Below are 22752 nucleotides of genomic sequence, written 5' to 3'. Positions count from 1 at the left end.
TGTACTGTGGTCTGCCACAGGCCATGTTCCACCTGCATCACTGAGATGTTTCTCAGCTAGGTAGAGTGGCTGGATAAGTCAACGAACATGACTCAGTCTCACACAATGTTGTTGAACATCAGGGGGAGCAGGTACACAGATGATGTGTGAAGGTGTGAAGCCCCCCTCCCCCTCCCCCCTCCAGTCTGTTTTTCCTTGGCTGCCCCCCAACTCGTTCTTCAGCTTCTCAGGGGAAAAATAGATCTTAAATTAAGTGTAAATTAAATCTGACTGAAATTATGAATGCATGATCAACTAGGTAATAAGAGGTACCACACGATAACACACATTTTCTGCCATACTGTTTGGACTTGACTTGAGATATCCATACATAGTTTATATGAGATTTTAAAAACAATGAATAGGGATATAAAAAATATCCTAGTGGGGGTGGTAATAGCGGAATTTGAGATGACTATAGGTTCATTGTAACATAGGCTATCATGCGTTATGCCGTGCGTTACTATCATGCTAAAGCCAGACATTACAGACAACCATAGAGAAGAGCAGAGAAGACTCAGAAGAGGCACCGCGTCAGGGACAGGAAGGAGTTGACTTGTAAATGGTTCCATGTCCGGGTTTTCCCTTCCACCGGCTGACTTGTGATCATTCTCGACAGCAAAGATGGCGGTTGGACAGCGTTTTTCGTAATGAGTTACTGAATAGGGTGAATTTAGGTCGTTTTCTATCGAACAAGTAAACAAAGGCCAGCGAAACTTATTCAGAAGAAGAAATGTTGTAGAATACGTGAAATCTGTTTTCACTGGAAGTTATTGCGAGTCGCTGGTTTTCTTTTTTATGTGTGCATCGCTTTAGCTCCGTATTGTCATTGTAAAATGGCTCCAGTGCAGATCGGATCAGATGGGCAACTGGTCCCGCTTGGAGGACCAACCTCTGGTCCCCAGCCTCCTCCACCCGGGGCCCCGGCCACACAGGGCGTCCGATTGAGCCTGTTGATTGAGTTTCTACTTCAGAGGACCTACCACGAAATCACCCTGCTAGCTGAACTGTAAGTAGCCTAGGCCTAAACGTGAAAGCTAAGATGGGTAACTAAGCTAACCAGCCAACTAACTCTTACTGCTAATTTATAAAACGTTGTGTATGCTCTTCCACTGTACTGTCAGTGTCTTTTTTTTTTTGCTGAGTTATTTGCCGATCCAAGAGTTTGGTAGATACAGTTTGTTATACAATTTACAGTTTAGCAGACGTTCTTATCCAGAGCGACTTCAGTAAATGGCATGAACCCTAGTCAACAAACGACAGGGTAAATACTATAGTCACATAAGTAGAGAGAGAACAATGTAGAGCTTCAAACAACTAGGATACCAGGTAAACATCAAACCTAGCATATGTCTACTCTAAACTACATCCAAATAACATTCTTAGCATTTGTGGTTAAGCAAAACGAATATGACAAAAAACATAATGTGAACAACCAACTAGCCCCCATCTGTGACCTCCCCCACTACTGTAGATTGAGTCCCAGAGCTGCAACGAAGGGGGCGGTCACAACCAATGAGCTAGCTAGATTAGAATGAATACACTTATTGGAAGTCGCTTTGGATAAAAGCGTCTGCTAAATGACTGTAATGTAATGTAATGTACTATTTATAGATGAGATCATGGAATATGTCTTAATCAATGATCATTGATTTGTCAATACTGCTCTAATAGTTTCATTTGTGTTAGTGTGGCTGGTAAATGACTTTTGAGTTATGAGAATTCATGGTATCAAACGGTTGACATAACAGGGGCTCATCTGCTACTGTACTTTTCAGAGCATGTTAACTGGAAAGCCTTTTTAAATATAATTTCTGGTCAACTACACACCTTAGGCTGTTACTGAACTTTGCTGAGCGTGATTTGATGATAATGATGATTTGGTGTCCTCCTCCTTACAGACTTCCCAGAAAAACGGACATGGAGAGGTAGGCTTTCTCTACGAACTGAAACACACATTATTGATGACATATTCTGTTATTTTTTGTTGATGTAAACAAATGTTTCCTTGCAGGAAAATTGAGATTGTCCAGTTTGCCAGCCGTACCAGGCAGCTTTTTGTGCGCCTCTTAGCCTTGGTGAAATGGGCAAGCAATGCTGGGAAAGTTGAGAAATGTGCGGTACGTAACAATACTTTCTACAAGATATTCACTTCTCTTGTTTCAATTACATTAAATTCAACCTTATTTGTCACATACAGCTCTTAAAAACTATTGGTAGTGAAATATATTTTGGTCAACTCCATGGATAGTGAACAAATAAAACAAGACTAAGATTAAAGAGCATAAGGGCATAGTACATATGTGCATATACGGTGTCGGTATGTGTTGATAAATGATCAGAATCACCTTTTTAGGATTTACATTTTGGTGAGTTCACTGTGACTAAAGAGATGGTTGTCTCTTCCAAAACTGAACATTATTCTGGAGTTTGTCAATTAGAGGAGTGCAGTTCAGTTCATTTAGGGGCCGGCTCTATTTCTTGGTAATCACGATCCCCAAATAAGTGAGTTTCTAAGTGGGAGCTGTGTCAGCCATCTAACATGCATTAACTCACTTTTATCCCAAATAACTTAATTGTTACCTCCAATATTAGTGGGTCTGTGGTTGGGTAAAATACAACATACAGCTATTGCCTATGATGTCTCGCACTCCCAACAGTAGGATGATTTCACATTATATGGGGCATAAACACTATGATAAATCTGTTAATGGTAGGGATGCAAACTATCGCTTAAATCATGAAGCGATAGTTGATGAACCTTTATCAATCGATTCATTGATAAGCAGTAACTTGGGGACGCATCCAATGTCAATTGCAAGGGGAGGAGCGCTACCCTGGTTTTTACAAGCTCAGCCACAACCCTGGCCACCCCCTCACTGGTGAGGGTGGTTGGTTACAAAAAAGCTTTAACTTGGATTTGATTGGTTCTGGCCACACTTAGAAAACCTACTCTATGTCTCTCCCCGGACCTCCAGTCCACTAGGGGGCGAGACAAAAATGTAATCTACAGCGAAATCTTGTTTGTAGTATATTTTCTATTGAAGCCATGTATTCCAACATTCACAACTCTTATAGGGATACAATATAATTTAGTAAGAGCCTGCAATGTTAGCACAACACACTGTCCAGTCACAATTTCTAACTGCCGTATCCATGTATTGGTAACAGATGATCTCCAGCTTCCTGGACCAGCAGGCCTTCCTCTTTGTGGACACAGCTGACAGGCTTGCATCACTGGCCAGAGATGCTCTGGTACATGCCCGATTACCCAGCTTTGCCATACCCTTCGCCATTGACGTTCTCACTACAGGAACCTATCCTAGGCTGCCCACATGCATAAGGGTAAGTTTCTACTTTTTTAGGATTCCTCGTACAATCCACTAATGTAGTAGCTGTTTTTGTTTCTTGTTGGCAACATATCATATTATTTTGTGTAGATATAGCTTGCAGTATTATTTTGGATACTTGGTGGCGTTCATTAGATGCACATAGTTGACAGGAAATGGAAGGCACAGGAAGGAGCGCACACAGTTCTCAACAGACCAGGAAGAAGGCAATATGCTAAAACTGCCAGAATTGGAATGCAAAGAATGATTGGAAAATGTGTAATGTTGGGTCAGTGTAAGATCAGTCCTACCTGTGTACGAATGGAAATGAAAAAAGGAAAAAAATACAGATACAAATAGCTCATTAGTCAATAACCAGACTTGACATACAGTTGTTAAGGCAAACTATTTATATTCACTGTAACTATCTTATACTAGTGGTCTAGTTTGTCAGCTTACTGTTGTGTGTTTTGTGTGCATTTGAATATAGGATAAGATCATTCCTCCAGACCCCATTACTAAGGTTGAGAAACAGACTACACTGAACCAGCTCAATCAGATTCTACGACACCGCCTTGTCACCACAGACCTGCCTCCCCAGCTAGCCAACCTCACAGTGGGTAAGTCGTTTTTGTACACACCATATTATGGGGATGGTTAATATATCGATATTGTGTGATATGAGACTACATCATCTGGGATTTGGGTTTTAAAGGCTGCATTACAGTAAAGTGACTTGAAACTTACTTGGCTGTTCTAGCTGTTCTATTGTTTACTTTTCCCCTTAGTTATTTTATAAAAGTGTAACTGATGATTATTTATAACGAATCTTGTGAAATCACCAAGGTTGTGCTGTTAGAAGGTTAGTTGCCAAGTCTGGTCAGTCAGCACACATTTAGGTTAAAACTATGATGAGAACCTCGAAATTGTGTCTGTGTGCGTCTCCAGCTAATGGACGTGTAAAGTTCCGTGTGGAGGGGGAGTTTGAGGCCACCCTGACAGTAATGGGAGATGACCCAGATATTCCCTGGCGGCTGCTGAAGCTGGAGATCCTGGTGGAGGACAAAGAGACTGGAGGTGAGATGGATACAACTCTGCTGCACACAAGCCAAGGAGAGACTGGGAACGAAAAGTGTGTTTGGGGTGTCTAGACACCATGATGGATGGATGAACTACCTTCTGTTTGCTAATTTCTTGACTCTCCCTCACTTCTCTGATTAACCCTAGCATGCCTATTTTGTGCATGTCATCATAGGCACACATTTCTAAAAGAATTCCCAAATTTCAAAATGTATATATTTTTTTCAAGAATTGCACATCTAGAAGCTTGCATCGTGACACGTTGTGCGCTTGTAGATCGGGTATTTTTGCTATTCGTCATACGACTAAATACACAGGGCTTATGTGGTAAAATGTTCTGTTAATCTTTCAACCACCCCATTTCCTCCAACCATCTATCTTCCTCTTTCCTGACAGATGGCCGAGCCTTGGTGCACAGCATGCAGGTGAACTTCATTCATGAGTTGGTGCAAGCCCGACTATTTGCAGATGAGAAGCCCCTACAGGACATGTACAACTGCTTACGTATCCTCCTCACTGTGTATGGTGCAAGGTTTCCGTTAGCCGGTATATACTGGCCATTGACCTATAAAATGTTTAATTGGCCGTTAATTATAAACATCACCGGCCACCGTGGCCGACTGGGAAAATGCTGTTATTAGGCTATTTTATCATTTAAGCCTATTTTTGATATTATTATTTGGATAAAATAACACAACATTGCAATACGTAGTTTACAACCATTAAAACCTGTGGTTTAAGTCCCAGCAGGCTGCTGTGCGCTGCAGTTCTCTGAAAGATCAGCCTATTGTACAATGGTGTTGCACGTCAAAAATATCAGACCTACAAGCTCACAACGCGTCGCAACGTGCCACGCTGTGAGCTTGTATGTCTGCTATTTTCGATACACAACACCGTCTTGCGGCGAAGCACAAATCAAGCTTTACACGGCTGCTTTTCTCTCCTGCTGATCAGTGCTGACCTTTTGTAAGTTGTAACAAGGGACAGGGCCATCCTGGTCAGGTGACAGCCAGTCTAGCCAATGAAATTGCCTGGAAGTGTATAAGTAATGCGTCTGTGATCACGCCAGGGGGCGCATAACAGGGACCCGAACTCTTATGGGTCTTGGATATTATACAACGTAACAAGGTGTAATGATCAGTTGGGTGCACGTATCTGCAAACACGCATGTGACGTTAATTATATTATGGACGATTAATATATTCTTTGGCCGGAAAAATATAATCCTGTTGGTCAAGGTGGCCAGCCTGAAAATTGCCTAGCGGAAACCCTGGTATGGTGTATGTGCATGTGCTTTTGTGCCTGTGGTGTGCGTGTGCACCTATGTGCTCACACCCACATGCACAGATACACAGTTTCTTTGTGCCCTGCAGCATCTTGGATTGGGGCCCAGTCTAATGTGAACTGCTGCAGTAAGGCCACCCTGTGTATGTTGGAGCTTATAGAGTATTGACTGGTCAAGCACTAACACACACTGCATCCTAATGAGCCACACAGCTGCAGAGCAGAGTTCCTTCTGAATTCTCATTTCCATCATTATAGCCCATCAACACAAGTGATTTCTGTTAGATGGCAACTTCAGGAAAATCACAGATGGGAATTTACTGTTGCTACAAAGTACTGCTACCGCCATGCCAACTAGAGAAAGCATCACATAGCGCTTATATTATCATGACATTTGTCACATTTGTGATACGGACATGGCCAGTAATCTACAGGGAGTGTAGTTTCTGTGTTGAATCAGTGGGACAGTATTACACATCAGCTGGCCACATCCACACGTCTCAGTGGCTAGCCTCGCAAGTCAGTCTCGTTTTTCACTATTGCTTCATTCAACAGAGCCGGCCGGATGCCATGGCATTCTTGGCATATCAGGAATAAACAGACAAAGGAACAGACACTCTCTTGCAGCAACAGGCGTAGCTCCTCCCTTTAACCCCGGAAAGTACATGCGTGCATTCAAACTGCATTGGCTTACTAGACCATCAGGTGCAGGGCAAACAACAACAGCTTGTTAGCTTTCATGCTAACATCAAAGTCCTTAATCAAGCATGCAGCAGAGCATGGCCATACTAATCCCAATACTAATCAGAGCATCTCAGCTCTGCCTCCCCTGCACCAAACCTAGTGATGCAGCTTACCCTCTCAAAGAGTTGCCTGTGTTCAGCACAAATAGCCCTTTAATGGGTGGTGTTTTTTTTTGTTTTTTTTAACAAACCGGGTATTGGTGTGTGTGGGAAATGTGTTTGTCTGTGGATGAGTGTGTTCTGAATATAGAGGGTGTGATGTGTGTGGGTATTGTGTTTTCCTATGCCTTATATCTTCCTTAACCCCGTGTTAAGACTCCTTCTGCCTATCTCTTCAACTGGAAGTTCTCCACTCCCAGACCCAAATGTTGTACAGAGAGCGCTGGGGAGACCTGGTGCAGGTGGAAAGATACCTGCCTGCCAAATACCTCACACTCGCCGTCTGGAAGTAAGATGGAACTAAATTATATGGGTGGAAAAAAACAATTCTGTTGGTTGTATACAGTACCGTTTCCATCTCATCTTCCTGTCTTACTCTCTTTCTCTCTTCAACCTTTCAGTCAACAAGTCTTGGGTAGGAAAACAGGCACTGCTGCAGTGCACAAAGTCACCATCAAGATCGACGAATCAGATGTCTCCAAGCCGCTACAGATATCCCATGAGCCTCCTCTTCCTGCCTGTGACTCAAAACTCATGGAGAGAGCTATGAAGGTGCATTGAACCGTGATAAAGATATGTTTCTCATTGAACATCAAAGTACAATATGGGCATTTTGAATAAATCTTGCTTGACTGTTATTTCTCCTGCTCCTGTAGATTGATCACTTGTCCGTAGAGAAGCTTTTGATCGACAGTGTACATGCCCGCTCTCATCAGAAGCTGCAGGAACTGAAGGCTATTCTAAAGGCCAGCAATCCGAGTGATAACTGTAAGAGTCTACAGTAAACTCCTGTCATTTCTACAGTAGAATAATTCTATAGTGAACTCTTATCTCCTTTGTCTATGACAACAAATTAAGATATCTCATTGTAACAAATGTGTAAAATATTGCTTGACATAAGCTCAGCTAAAGATTTTCTATATGCAGGATTGTTCAGATATTTGCTACACAGCCCTGCCCTCCATAGCCCAGTCAGCATTATCTTGTCAACAGAAGATTGCATTGCCAAGACATGTGACATTTGAGACCTTAATTTCTAAGATATCATTTATGAATGCACATGGGACACAGAGAGAGGAGGATGCATGTATGTGTTTTCTTATTGTTTGTCTGTTTTTTTTTGTATTTCAGCTTTTATTGAGACGGCATTACCGACTCTGGTCATTCCTATTCTGGAGCCCTGTGGTCGCTCAGAGTGCCTGCATATCTTTGTAGACCTGCATTCAGGGATGTTCCAGCCCATGCTATATGGAATAGGTAGGTAAAGGGCAAACGCAAAAGAAAAACTTAAATTAACTGAGCATTGGTGTGTTTTTCATCACTAAACCTAAAAATCCTCTCTCTACAGACCAGTCCATGCTGGATGACATCGAGAAGACCATCAACGATGACATGAAGCGTATTATATCTTGGCTACAGCAGCTTAAGTATGTTCACCCCCTGAAATTATAGACGGATAGGAATTTGAAATGTGAAATTCTTTAGAGAATCTTATCTCTTTCTCTCTGTCCAGGTTGTGGTTGGGTGAGCAGCGCTGTCGACAGTCTGTGAAGCACCTCCCCACCGTGTGCACCGATATCCTCCACCTCTCCAATGCCACTTCTCATCCTGTAGGCAGCTTATCGAAACACAAGCTCTTCATCAAGCTCACGCGACTACCACAGTACTATATTGTGAGTTCCTCATTCATGATTCATGAAATCAATGGCAGTCCTTTACAAAATATAACACAATCACACCTTTGCTTGCGCTTTTCCATTATTCCTTTATCATCTCTGTCTTCCTTGGTTCAATTATCATCTCTCTCTCTCTTATTTTCTTTCTCTAATCTTTTTGCCTCCTTCCCACCTGTCATCTCTCCTTACCCATAGGTTGTGGAGATGTTGGATGTGCCTGGCTGTCCTACAGACCTACAGTACAAGTACTCCTTCCTCTCCGTGTCGCAGCTGGAGGGCGATGATGGACATCCATGTGCCCAGCTTCTGCAACACTTCAAACCCAATGTGGAGCAACTTGTCCAAGACACCATGTCAGGGAAAGGGGCCCGCCCCGGAACAAAGAGGAAGGTAGATATGTGTAGAAGATTCTAGGATAACGTCAGTTTACTGGTATTATGATTTGTCGGTGGCTTAGTATGAATTAGCTTCATTTGATATGTTCTGTATGTTGAGATTACATTTCTCTGTGTGTTGTGCATTAGATGTCTGGAGACCAGGGGGCCCTGGAGCCAAAGAAGCCCAAGCGATCTGGAGAGATGTGTGCCTTCAACAAGGAGCTTGCTCACCTAGTGGCCATGTGTGACACCAACATGCCCTTCATTGGCCTCAGAGCAGAGGTATGTCCACATATCTCTCTCTGACTGGACTACGCTTGAACAAGCTCCTCGATTTTTTTGGATAAGAACTAGTTTAATCAATTCCGGTTCCCATTTCTTCTCACTCTCGGGTGTAAAAACACAAAGGGGGGAAAAGGGACATTGTGTAATATAGAGTTATCAGAGTCAATAGTGTGCTCCGGGGATGATGTCTTTTTGTAGGGCAACCCGGAAGTTATTCCCGCCAGGTTCCCACTGCTGATTTCCAATGCTATATTTTTACACAGCCCATCCGTTGTGCAATATGCCTGTTATATGATGTACTCATTTGCACTCGTGCATCACGTTTTGCTTAACACCCTGGGGGGTGTTATTGGGGTGTTATTATCTACCTCCCTCCCTTTTGACACAGGAATCAAAGACCTTATCTCAGGGTTTCCCCTATGAGAAATAAGGTTATTCTCTAACCATCATTCACCTCACCATTGTCTTCATATCAACACATCTGTGCTTGCATCTAATTTTCCCTCCTCATGGTTCACCAGACTAATGTGCGTATCTGTCGATGTGTGTGTCTAGCTGTCCAACATGGAGATCCCCAACCAAGGAGTCCAGGTGGAGGGAGACGGATGCAGTCACGCTATACGCCTTCTCAAGTTAATACACACACAAGCAACACCTTCAAACTATTTCAAGAAACGTTGCTGAAAATATGCTGACCACAAAAACCTTGCTTTGCATATCTCTCCCTCTCCCTAGAATCCCTCCCAGTAAAGGGGTAGGAGAGGAGACCAGGAGAGCTCTAGAACGCACCCTGCTGGACTGCACCTTCCGCCTGCAGGGCAGGAACAACCGCACCTGGGTGGCTGAACTGGTGCTGGCCAACTGCCCTCTAAACAGCACACACAGCAAGGAGCAAGGTGTATATATACACATACAAAGCTCTCACCTCTGACTATCAGGACCTGTTGAGTTCTGACTGCGTGGTTTCTAGTTACTTTTCTTTTGTTTTCCAACACATTGTCTCAGCCTCTAAATGTGACATCCCTCTTTTCGTCCAATCAGCCTCGACGCGGCATGTATACCTGACCTATGAGAACCCTCTGTCGGAGCCAGTAGGCGGGAGGAAGGTGGTGGAGATGTTCCTCAATGATTGGAGCTCTATCAGCCAGCTCTACCAGTGTGTCCTTGACTTCTCACGAGCGCTACCAGGTGTGTGTCTGTTCAGACCTAACAAGTTCTGTAGATCACTAACTTTGCTCATTTGTCTATAGGGAAATAAATAAATGCTTGGATGCACACAGCCTTTTTATATGTATAATTATTTATTAATTATATTTAACCTGGGAAGAGTCATTGAGATTAAATCAACATCAGCTGTGCAAGTTAATACATCAAAGACAAGCGCACAACTATTCACATCGTCAAATAAAATGAATGAATACCAAACCATGAAAAGACTTATCAAAACATTATGCACAATTATGATTCCAGACATGCCGTCGTACCTGAGCCTGTTCTCTGAGATCCGGCTCTACAACTACAGGAAGCTGGTGCTGTGCTACGGCAGCACCAAAGGCAGTTCGGTCACCATCCAGTGGAACTCCAGCACCCACCGCTTCCACCTGGCTCTGGGCACAGTGGGGCCCAACTCTGGCTGTTCCAACTGTCACAATATCATTCTGCACCAGCTGCAGGAGATGTTTAACAAGAGTCCCAATGTCGTACAGCTGCTGCAGGTACACATGGGTGTGGTTCTGCTGCTGCAAGGGACTTTTCAGTGAAGGCATTTTGTTTTCACTTTTTCTCCCCATGTTTCCCACCCGGCTAAATCCCCCACATTGTGCACATTACATTGTGCACATTACACATACATACATGCAAACATGGAAGCCGTTTTGCTCTCTCCCTGGTGGATGGGATTGGCTGGGACTTTTGTGAAAATCACGCTATTCAGTCACTCTGTCCTTATTATGTGTCTAAATGTCAAAGCAAACTGTGTTACATTTTTGGGATTCTTGGATAGAATTTATGTCAAAGAACCCCAAAAAAGACCAAAGACTAAAGTGAGATTTTATGTCAGGCGTATTCCTACTTTCTTGCAGAGAAAATTACACTGTAAACTAGGGTTGTCCGATATTGGCTTTTTTACCGATAACCGATATACCGATATTGTCCAACTCTTAATTACCGATACCGATATCAACCGATACCGATATATGCGGGGATTACTGTGATTAGGGTAAGCTTAAATTTCATATCACACACACCATATACAGTAAGAACTCCTGTAACTTATTTATAAAGCAAAAAAAAAAAAAAAAAAAAAAAAAAAAATTTTTTTTTTCAAAAACCGATACCGATATTTTCCCGATATCGATTTTTATGCTAATATCGGCCGATAATATCGGGAGGCCGATAATATCGGACATCCCTACTGTAAACTGAACAGAATATTTTGTCAAGAAACTACAAGTTACTGTTGACTCATGGCTTGTACTCTCCCTGTCTAGCCCCCCATGCCTTCTGTCTGACATTGCTAATAGGCTTGACTTTCCCGTCCACTGTGTTCCCCAGGTTCTGTCTGACACACAGGCCCCTCTAAATGCCATCAACAAGCTGCCTACAGTGCCCATGCTGGGTCTGACCCAGCGCACAAACACAGCCTACCAGTGTTTCTCCATCCTACCCCAGTCACCCACACACATCCGCCTGGCCTTCCGCAACATGTACTGCATAGACATCTACTGCCGAAGCCGAGGGGTGGTGGCCATTCGAGACGGTGCCTACAGCCTCTTCGACAACACCAAGATCGTAGAGGGCTTCTACCCGGCCCCAGGACTCAAGGTATTGTCAGAGTTACGAAGTGCTGTATCTTATCTAGGATAGGCGATGACTCTCTACCGAAGCGACCTGGAGATAAATGCCTTTACAGACACGTGGCTCAGTGTCTATTCCTGTTAACCCTAGTTCTATTTCATTCCTTCTGACCGCCAGAGGCAGTGTTTTCAACACCTGAATATCCAGGTGTTGAAAACACTGCCTCTGGCGGTCAGAAGGAATGAAATAGAACCTTAGTTATATGCATAACTCTGATTTTTCCTAGACCGTCTTTCCACACAGCAGGCATTGTGTGTTGCTAGCTACACCTTAAACTTTGTCTTTATCATGTTCTTCATTTTCCTCTCCTCTCGCTTCCATTGCAGACGTTCCTCAACATGTTTGTGGACAGCAACCAGGACGCTCGCAGACGCTCCGTCAACGAAGATGACAATCCGCCCTCGCCGGTGGGCGCAGACGTGATGGACACCCTGATGAACCAATTGCAAGCCCAGCAGCAGCCACTGAGAGGTGGGCCGGGAGGGGTTTACCCGCCACTCACGTCGCCACCAACACCTTACCACACCAACGTAGCTCCATCACCCTCCATGATGCCCACCCAGTCGCCAGGTAAAGATACCACATGGAGCTTTGTTTGGGATTTTCTTTTTTAGACGGACTGAAGAGGAAGTCTGCGTGTGTGTTTGTATATTAAAAGGCAGAATTGTGCCATGTGCTATGCATTTCATTTATTTATTTATTACCACCTGAGCTTGTCAGCCCACCATAAATCAAATCATTCTGTTTTTCAGTCCTCAGTTCACACCCTGTCTTGCTTAAAGGATAAGGCCGGCATAGATTTTTTTTCTTATTGTCAACACAACCTACGAAATGTCCAAGACCAGAAAATGCATAAGTAACAATGCAACAATGGAGTTCTATGATTTCCGGGATATATTTGTTTTGGCAAGATGGCTATACTTTAAGAAATGCATTTTTCGGTCTTGGATTTTTTTGTAGTCTATGTTGATGATGATAAGAAAAACATTTAGTCACTCTGTCCTAATTATGTGTATAAAAGTCAAAGCCTATAAAAGATAATGCATGAAAGTGTGTGCCCTTTTTGATTGTAACATGAGAATCAGGTGTTTATGTCATAAACATTGGACACACGCCTCATTGCCTAGAAGGTAGAAAGCATGCAGCCAGTCCTGCTCCTTCCATCCCGCACCGTCTCAGTCCCCCCCGCACTCTCCCAGCCAAAAGCCACCGCCCGCTGCCCAGCTGTAGTGTGTGTACATGATGTTGTGTACATGTTTGCGAAGAACTTGTCAACTTCTACCAGAGTCTGACGAGCCCTTTGGTGTGCATGTGTGCAGGGACCATCCATACCTCTGGCTCCCCTAGTGGAGCATTGAGGGCACCCTCTCCCTTTGGTCCTACCCCGTCTCCTTCCTCTTTGGGGATAGCCATGGGCCAGACAAGCTTTGCCAGCCCCCACGGTAAGTGGCAGGGTTGCAGAAAGAGCTGACAAGGGGTTAATTCTAATCTGCAGTCAGCTGGGCTGGGCAAGGACTGGCTAGGAATGGACTGACACTATCTAAACTAGTGATATTTTGTCTTGTCACTGCTTGGCCTTAGGGCAGTGCCACACAGAAGTTAGCTAGCCCACAACAATAGGTGTTATCAAGTGGATCGACAGTGGGCACACTGTAGTGCATGCATTTGGATTTTTTTGTGTTGTAGTAAGTGAAGTCCATGTGGCTGATGATGACTACCTTTTGCCCAGGTGCTCTAGATCCCAGTTCTCCATATGCCATGGTGTCTCCCAGCCAGAGGGGCCAGTGGCCAGGCTCTCCCCAGGTCCCAGGACCTTCCCCAGGGGCACGTATGCATGGAATGTCCCCTGGAAGCGCATCTCTCCACTCGCCCATCCCTGACCCACATTCTCCGCGTGCTGGGACCAGTAAGCATTGCTCTCTCTGTACCTCATATCATCACAGATATGCCTACGGATTATTTTTGTGTGTCCTCAGACAAAACTATGAGATGAGAAACACACAGGTTTACCAGCAGCATCTTGATGGCATACTAACTTAATGTGTGTGTGTTGTTTGCTCAGGTTCCCAGGTCATGCCCAGTAGTATGCCTCCACCCCGTAAGCTACCTCAGCGCCCATGGGCTGCTTCTATCCCCACCATCCTCACCCACAATGCCTTGCACGTGCTCTTGCTCCCCTCGCCCACGCCCTGCCTGGTGCCGGGTCTGGCAGGGAGCTACCTCTGCTCTCCACTGGAACGCTTCCTGGGCTCTGTCATCATGAGACGCCACCTGCAGAGGATTATCCAGCAAGAGCCCAATGTGAGTGTGGCACAGCTCAACAGTGCTTATGTAGAGTTTCTTTCTCCTTCTATTCATCCACTTCTTAAACTTTCCATCGTTTCTTTGCTAATTTATCCCTCCCTCCTGCAGCTGTCCATCGTGAACTCCAACGAACCAGGCGTGATCATGTTTAAGACGGAGGTGCTGAAGTGTCGTGTGGCTCTAAACCCAAAGAACTACCAGACGCTGCAGCTCAAAGTCACCCCGGAGAACGCTGGCCCCTGGTCACAGGAGGAATTACAGGTTCTGGAGAAGTTCTTTGAGACACGGGTAGGTGCTGGTTCTCCACACCAGATGACCACTCACACAAACACATTCTTGAATTTCACCTTGTGTGAAGTCTGACCTTCTTTTTGAATTTATTTAACCAGTAAGAAACCCATTGAGATAAAAATTGTCTCAAAACAAATAGTGTATGGGCGACAAAAAGACAATGACATAGGACAAGTCCCCAAGACCTTTTTGTGTTATCCTTTTAGCCTAAATGTTTTACTTCACCTTTGTGCATTCATTCCCTTGTGTCTTCTGCTGCAGGTGGCTGGTCCTCCTTTCAAGTACAACACACTGAATGCCTTCACCAAGCTACTAGGGGCTCCCACTAACATTCTGAGAGACTGTGTACGCATCATGAAGCTCGAGCTGGTCAGTGGCGCTATGTGCGATTGTTGCCTTGTATGGTCACACATATTTTCTTATTTTTTTGGTAAATATTTTAAGTGTATAATTCTCTGCTTATCCCCCCACACGCTATCCCTGTCCGTCCCTGCAGTTCCCAGACCAGGCAAGCCAACTGAAGTGGAACGTCCAGTTCTGTCTGACTATCCCGCCCAGTGCACCTCCCATTGCCCCTCCTGGAACCATCGCTGTGGTGCTCAAGTCCAAGATGCTGTTCTTTGTACGTTTCAGCACCACTACATTATATACATCCAAAGATTACAGATTCTGCACAACTGTAGATAGCCTGGAAAGATAAAAGCTGCATCTACCCTGATAAAAATATAACGATTGTACACATATCATCTCGCATGTTATAATAATCGTTATTTTGAAGAATACTGTATATCTTCATATCCAGCCGTGAAATTAAATCAGCAATGAGAATTTAATATAAATGTAAAGGGTGTATGTTGCATACACAGTAAACCCCTCAGTTTTAATTTATCAATTTTAGTGAATACAACTTTTATTTTGACCTACAGTATATGTTCGAGTATGTTAATACGATATAACTAACACAACTGCGGTGGTTGGCGGTGGCCTCCCTGGTCTAATATTGAGAAATTTAAACCCAGTCTTCGGGTAGGAGCACAACTGGTTGAAAAGTGTAGTACTGCCGGAAACTCAACGCGCAATAGCTCCCCTGGCCAAGCGGGCAGGGGAGAAATTGCATTTCCACCTGGGTTCCAACCCCAGAAATGACATAAATATACCAGACTGTGGCTTTTTACTGTGTTTAAGAGCTCTTTTCAAAATGTGTTCACCCTGTGTCCTCTGTGCTCGGTCCCTCAGCTCCAGTTGACCCAGCGTATCCCCGTGCCCCAGGAGCCTGTGAGTATCATCGTACCTATCGTGTACGACATGGCCACCGGCCTTACTCAGCAGGCTGACATCCCCAGACAGCACAGCTCCTCTGGGGCTGCTGCACTCATGGTCTCCAACATCCTCCGGAGGTTCAACGAGCTGCACCCCGCCAGACAGGGTGAGGCCTCACACTGGCATGTGCACAATTCACTCTCCACAATGCAATTTGCAAAGACGGAAAGAACAAAAGACGGGTTTAGTGTTTTATGCCCCCTTTTAACCCTAACTGCTCCCTGGGTGCTGTATTAATGGCACTTTCCCATTGCTCCTAATAGGTAGGATGGGTTAAATGCAGAGGACAAATTTCACAAACGTATAAATGTACTGTGACAAAAATACCCCAAAGGAGTGGGGACCTTATTATTATTATTATTATTATGAATGAAAACATAATATGAGAAGGTTGCTGTTTAGCACTGACACAACAGAAATGTGAGCAAATTAAATGGGCCTACTGGCAAACAATTTTACACTGATGTTACTCGTCTTTGTTGACAAAAGAACAAATATATATATATATTTTTCCCCTCAGGTGAATGTACAATATTCGCCTCTGTTCAAGAGCTGATGGCCAACCTCATACTGCCCCCTGGTGGTGGTCGCCAGTAGCAGGAACACAGCATCCGCTGATACCAGAGCCCAGTGGGACAGTCTGCTCCCTCACCAGGGATATTTCCATTCCCAGGGTCAGATGGAGTAAAGGAGACGAATAACTGGAGTTCCAAGATGTCATAATGCAACATATCCCCCCTCTCTGCTTCAACCAATGGACTTCGGACTTGATGTACAGTTCCTATAATAAAAGCCAGTGAATTATGCAGAATTGTAAAACACATTTATTCTTGATAAAAGCTAACATGTCATTCAAAGAAACAACTGTTGCTACAGAGGTGTATCTTAAAATGCAACAACTGATGCAAAAGAATATAAAAGTGTTTCTGTTCCCAGAGAGGATTATATAATTGAAAATATGGTTGTTAACCAAAAGATGTATATTGTTGTATATTTGAGTGTTGAACAGAATCCTACGCAGTTGAGTTAGATTTTTGATAGAAATTGTCTTCACATTCTTTTTTATAATGCCAGATCAATACCATTGTGGTATTGGATATATTCTTTGGTAGCACACTATTTAAATGTCTTCTTCCCTTTACTATGTCAAGACCTCAACCTTTTCAGTTGAAGCTGTCACTTTGAATACTGTAAAACTGTGACAAACTTTATAAACCAGCTGTATTTTATTATGACTGCGTTTGAGTCCTGAGTGAATAATCAGAGACTCCTTGTCTGTCTTTGATTACTATTTAATAAACCAAGCCTAAACCTGACTTTCGCCTTCAGTGCAATTTTGAGGTACTTTAACTTCACTCGAGCATTTCCAATTTTCAGTGCTTTCTACTCCAGACCAATATTATACTTTTACTCTACTACAATTATTTGAAAACTTGAGTTACTTTATAGATGTTGATTATTATTACAAAACATACATTAACCATTTCAGCTCTGTATCATGTTGGCCATTTGAAAATAGCCGATCCACAAACTCACAATGCGATATTGTGAACTTGTAGATCTGCTATTTTCAAAAGACTTATACATTTTATATAAGAAAACTTGTGACATGGGACATTCTGCATAAATAGTAGCTACTTTCTACTTTTGGTACTTTACTTTAAATACATTTTGATACCAATACTTTTGTACTTTTGCTCAAGTAATTTTTTATTACCTGACTTTTACTTGAAACAGAGTATTTCTACGTCGCAGTATTGATACTTTTACTTAAGTAAAAAATGGGAGTACTTTTTCCACCACTGGATTCAGGACAGGTGCCTTCCAGCATCCTGTGGTCCAAAACATGACATCATTCTGAATGCCGGGTGGGCTTCTATCAGGGAGGCGTTCAAGACGGCGAATCTGTTGCAATGGGTGTGGTGGAGTCTGTGGACATGTGGATTCACCAAGCGATCAAATGCCTACATGAATATACCTCAATGTATTGGGATTTTAAACATTTTCTTCAGTGAGCTACGTTTGCCTGCACTTAATGCATTTTTGCATTGTGCGCGCGAAAACCTTTTTATTGACATCCGCTTCGCCCATTCTGAACGTTTAGCTCCTGAATGCACCCCGCTTGCGTTATAGACAACAAAATAGTTACGATCAGATTTCGACAAAACACAACAAAACTCAGGGCCTATTCTCATATTTTTCAAGAACTATTAGACGTAAACCACAGATGCATAGGATCTCATTTATGTATTTATAGCTCATCGTCAGAATACTGCGATAATCAATCATTCACACCCAGCAGGTCACATAATGGCAGTAAGCATCTCTGAACCGCTCTGCCATCCTTGCGTTTATCACGAGAAATTTAAAGGTAAGTCTCATCGTCGCCGACTGAATTTATGCATTTGTTGTTTTACTTTAAGACAATGGTGCCATGTAATGTTTTTAAATTATTATTATATTGAAAATAACGTTATTCATTCTGGCGGAATAGGCACATAAAATGAGGTCCCCCCTATTCTCTCCACAGAAACGGGCTGCACCTTATTTCAGTTCGGTCCAGACTCCTCTGTCCTCCTCATTTGTTCACTCTCCTCCATTGATCTCATGCCATGGAATGATTTAACGCTAAATTCTACTGATCGTGCGAAGCCCTGGGCAGTGGTGGAAACTGGAAAGTAACCAAGTACATTTACTTAAGTACTGTACTTACAGTATGTACAATTTTGAGGTACTTTTACTTTACTGGAGTATTTCCAATTGTTTATAGCCTACTTTTACTTTTACTCCACCAGATATCAGAGGCAAATATTGTACTTTTTGCCCCACTAAAATTATTAAAACACTTTAGTTACTAGTTACTTTGTAGATTTTTATTATAATTACAAAACACCATTTGAAAATAGCAGATCTACAAGCTCACATTGCGTCACATCGCTATTTTCAAAATATTTTTCATTGCATTTTGAACTGGGACATTCTGCACATTGAGTACTTTTACTTTTGGTACTTTAAGTATTTTTGAGTACTTTTCCCACCACTGCCCATTGGAATGTGTGAGGCAGGCGGAAAGGGGAATTGTCAGTGCAGCCGTTGGGTTCATATGCTTGACAATGACATACCTTGTTTTGTATCACTTGTGGTCAGTTGAACTGCAGGTGAAGAGACCACTGATGCCCATTCAGTTAAGTCCTGAACAGGTGGGTCTGGAGATGTTGTGTCTGTGTGGACAACTAGACCTCCTCATCAGGGCACAGGTACAACAGGTATGACACAAAACACAACACACATATAGTCTATATATGTATGCAAGTCATTTCAAATACTAGAATAATCTCTCGCTCACACACATGCACACATACGCACGCACGCACTTCATATATAGCCTATACTCTACATACATACATACACACATATAAATATATAGCCTATATATTACACACGCATGTATGTATATAGTCAGATTCACCAACTTTAATGTTGAAGTTTCAGGAGCAGTTGAGCCAGGACTGCAGTCCAGAGGAGTCAGACACTTTCCAGGTTCAAGGTCAGCATTTTATTTTATGTTTTCCCGCCTAATTTTGAATCAGTTCAGAATGTTTCCACTGAAAATGAATTGGTTCAGAACCCTAAATTAGTCTAGTAAGAGTCTTAAAACCCTTATGATATTATCTCCAGTGTTAGGGTACATTTTCAACCCTTCATCTACAATGGTATTGTTGAGCACAACTTGAAAAGAGCCCACATGAATAACAATATTTGTACTACGACCACACAGGAGCAGAAATCCTTGACCAAATGCTGCAGTGCCTTGAACATCTACCAAAGCCTATGCCACAACTGGAGGTATTACATCCAAAATTACAGTCCAACTGTTTTAATGTCATGGATTGCTGAAGCATTAAAATATAGTAAGTTAAATAAGATAACTGATTACAGGTGAGGTTACTGTCACACACTGGTGATGAAATGATTAGGCTGTTTATAAATGTGTCTCCAGGACTACTTGGATATAGTTGGTCTGTCGGCCATGTTTCCCCGCGTGGAAGTGTTCCTCATCCAAGGTAGCCCAGTGGACATGTTGGAGCGACCACCCGTGGATGGTGAGGGGTTCATATAAAGATCTAATGTTAACCTTTGTCTCCAGATTGTCTGGTATTCAGGAAGATAAAACAATGAACCTTGACAAAACCTTCATTACTTAACTAGGAACACAACTCACCCAGAGGGTTGCTAGAATCGTATAAAGACTGACACAGTATAGTGAATTCATAGCGAGATTCTATCTACATTGTCACATCAAGTCTGAGACATATCTGAGTCCTGTCATGCATGTTTCCTTTTCATTTTTTTAAGAGGAAGAACTCAAATGCTTTATCGTAAAGAAGTATTCTCAGTCAGTCCTTCCAAGATCAATGTTCGAGATACCAGAGCACCTTTCTGTGTCCTAAACTTATCCAATCTTTTTTATATATCCTTTTTTTAACCAGGTAAATTAACAACCAGTTCTCATTTAAAATAACAACACATTGCAAAATCAATATACATTACAAAAGAAAGAATGAAGATGAAATACATTAAGAGGACGGCAAGGTGCGGTACCAACAAGATAGAACAGGAAACAACAAACATGTAGCAGGCCAAGCACATGTGACACAGGCTTGCAGGTTATGTAATTGAGGAGATTTTATCCTTAGAGGCAGGGAAGGACACAACGTCATGATTTTTTAAGTTCATTCCAATCTTCATCTCAACTTCAACTATACTGTCACATCACAGGTTTACAAGTGCAAAAGAAAAGTGGGTGAAATTATGTTTAGTACAATCAGAGGCAGCAGAGAATCAGAATCAGATTCAAAATCTGTTAATCAACTAGGTATGTTCACATACTGTATGAGATGTTTTACTTGGTGAATTTCTCTTGCATTTGAATTGGAAGAGAATTGGAAGAAGCCAATAGGAGATGTGGGCCTTTTGGAAATGGCATTGTGTGTAATGATGACCAAGTTCATAAAGGAATGAAGGTTGCAATATGTGTTGAATGGGATACCATCTGTGTTCTAGAATACTTCTCCCACATTGCCAAACTCAACCAGCTCCTAGTCCTATGCCAACAGCTAGAGGAGGATGTGAGGCACCTTGGAAGCCACAAATATATTGCCCACCAGCTCTCAGTCATCTATGTGAGAAAATATATTGGGCTATAATCTTTTCCATGTCTGTATTAAGGTTTCTTTACCTGTCAGTCACCATGTATTTCTAAATTCAACTTTCTTGCAGCACATAATCTGTTCGTTTAGAGGAATCCGGTGTTTGTCTGAAATGAAGAAAGACATTGAGGCCAACTTCAAAGAGATGAAACAGTCTCTGGTGACAGAGGAAGGCTCCAAGCAGGAACCACAGTTGGCAGCACCCTACATCAGCTGGTAATAGAAAATCAAAATATTGTATGTAGAAAACAGATTTTCCTCTTGGTATAGTTCTGTCTGACTGTATTTAGTGCAACTTTAAACTGTGTGTGTCTATGTGTGTTCCTTAAAGGATATTGGAAATAACTCAGACCATAACGTCACTTGTGTCATCGCTACCAGAGGAGCTGACAGAAGACCTTAGCCTGCCCATGGCTTTTGTGTCCCAGTTCTTATCCTGACTAATCCTATAGTCCCATCTAACCAGCTTGGAAGTGGTTTTGTTGCAGTAGGGTTCCAGGGGTCTCCTGGATCTAAATGAAGGAATGTGCTATTAAACTGACTGCAAACAACACAGGGTCTAATAACGATGTGGCTTCCATGTGGATCTCGGACGTCAAATGGCCAGTCTATGATGTCAGTCATCTACATATGATGTCAGTACTATGACATCAGTCATCTCCATATTTGGGCAACGTTTCAGCCCAATCTGACCTCCGTTGACTTCCAGTACAAAGTTAAAGCTCTAAAGAGATATATTCACAATATGTGAAAAAAAGAAAGAAAATAATAATCCAGGCGTGGACAAGACATTTGGCACTGATCGCCCCCAGTGTCTCCCCCCCCACACACACACACCCCGTCTTCTAATCTAGACAGCTCACCCCAGGAATTATGTCATAAAAAAGGTGCTAACATTACTGATCAATGACGGATTGTATACTGGATTTACACAATCTGAAATCTGAACTGTGTGAAAATTGATGTAGGCCTAGGCCTTGTAATTCCCTGCAATGACACTTGAGTCATGTTTCTGTATTTTTACCAAAATGACAATAAAATTGTATGCAATAGAGATCTCTATTTCATGCAATTGCCATGATTTAACATGAACATTACTTGACTAAACGTGGCATTTGAATTCTTGAATAGGGTACTCACTAAAATGCACGATCAGCACTTTCTGCCTTTTGTTCGACTCTCACAAATGGTGTTCGAATCTCACACGTGGCGTCATAATTTATTAGCTGCTTGCTTTCGCATAGGTTAGTTTTAGGAATAAGGTTAGTTTAGGAATGAGTTACTGAGGTTACGTTTAGGAATACCAGGTGGCGACAGGCGACTGTTCCGAGGTCGTCGGATTTGCCCCGGGGCGACTGTGTTTTGGGGTGAGCGTTTTGGTATTCTTCGCATTCAATTATGTTTTTTTGTTGGTGAGATATTATTACTACATTTACCAGCAATTAGAAGCCTACAGCTCTGGATTGTCACATATTTCAGAAAGGGGGAAATCAGCGATGTTTGTTGTTCGCCGTTGCTTAGCAACAGTGCTCTTGCATGATGGCATTCCCACACAGCATAGGAGAGGTATGTCTCTCGTCTCATAAAGTGTTGCCACGTTGTGCGAGAGAAATAAGCAACCAGGTCTATGAAAACAAGCCCAAGAAGCGACTAGGCTACGGCTATTTCACGACGCGTTGTGAGCTTGTAGATCTGCTATTTAAAAAAAAAAAGACAAAAAAACAACAACATTTTTAAAAACATTTTAACAATACAAATCTTGTATTGGGGGTCCCTGGCATCAAATATTTATAGATGGG

At 42.7% G+C, this 22752-nt stretch overlaps 2 protein-coding genes across 3 annotated transcripts; both read left to right on the top strand.

Moving 5' to 3' along the window:
• The first annotated feature begins 663 nt into the window (after positions 1 to 663).
• med14 (mediator complex subunit 14) lies at positions 664 to 16975 on the top strand. 2 transcript variants are annotated; one of them, XM_084085419.1, is made up of 29 exons: positions 664 to 1048; positions 1941 to 1967; positions 2054 to 2159; positions 3211 to 3384; positions 3859 to 3988; positions 4317 to 4445; positions 4845 to 4952; positions 6791 to 6923; positions 7036 to 7186; positions 7291 to 7402; positions 7766 to 7891; positions 7983 to 8061; positions 8148 to 8307; positions 8506 to 8700; positions 8835 to 8969; positions 9528 to 9604; positions 9708 to 9868; positions 10014 to 10160; positions 10443 to 10687; positions 11526 to 11795; positions 12155 to 12398; positions 13148 to 13270; positions 13558 to 13734; positions 13891 to 14129; positions 14241 to 14420; positions 14685 to 14792; positions 14920 to 15045; positions 15660 to 15849; positions 16264 to 16975. In XM_084085419.1, exons 1-29 carry the CDS (start codon positions 876 to 878, stop codon positions 16338 to 16340), a joined length of 4302 nt encoding a protein of 1433 aa, XP_083941545.1. In that variant the 5' UTR covers positions 664 to 875; the 3' UTR covers positions 16341 to 16975. The 2 variants fall into 2 exon arrangements, with proteins under 2 accessions (XP_083941545.1, XP_083941546.1); XM_084085420.1 differs by lacking the exon at positions 13148 to 13270.
• A 1028-nt stretch (positions 16976 to 18003) lies between these two features.
• On the top strand, positions 18004 to 19863 carry LOC311064366 (uncharacterized protein; the record flags this gene model as incomplete). Its single annotated transcript, XM_084084197.1, has 5 exons — positions 18004 to 18114; positions 18891 to 19009; positions 19230 to 19290; positions 19522 to 19589; positions 19744 to 19863. The coding sequence occupies exons 1-5, from the start codon at positions 18054 to 18056 to the stop codon at positions 19861 to 19863; spliced, it is 429 nt and encodes a 142-aa protein (XP_083940323.1). The 5' UTR covers positions 18004 to 18053.
• Between the last annotated feature and the right edge of the window lie 2889 nt (positions 19864 to 22752).

This window comes from Gymnoscopelus microlampas, assembly GCF_963454915.1.
Source record: "Gymnoscopelus microlampas genome assembly, chromosome: 17".
Taxonomy (NCBI): Eukaryota; Metazoa; Chordata; class Actinopteri; order Myctophiformes; family Myctophidae; genus Gymnoscopelus; species Gymnoscopelus microlampas.
Note: the sequence above shows the minus strand (reverse complement) of the source record. Positions and strands in the feature narration are given on the sequence as shown.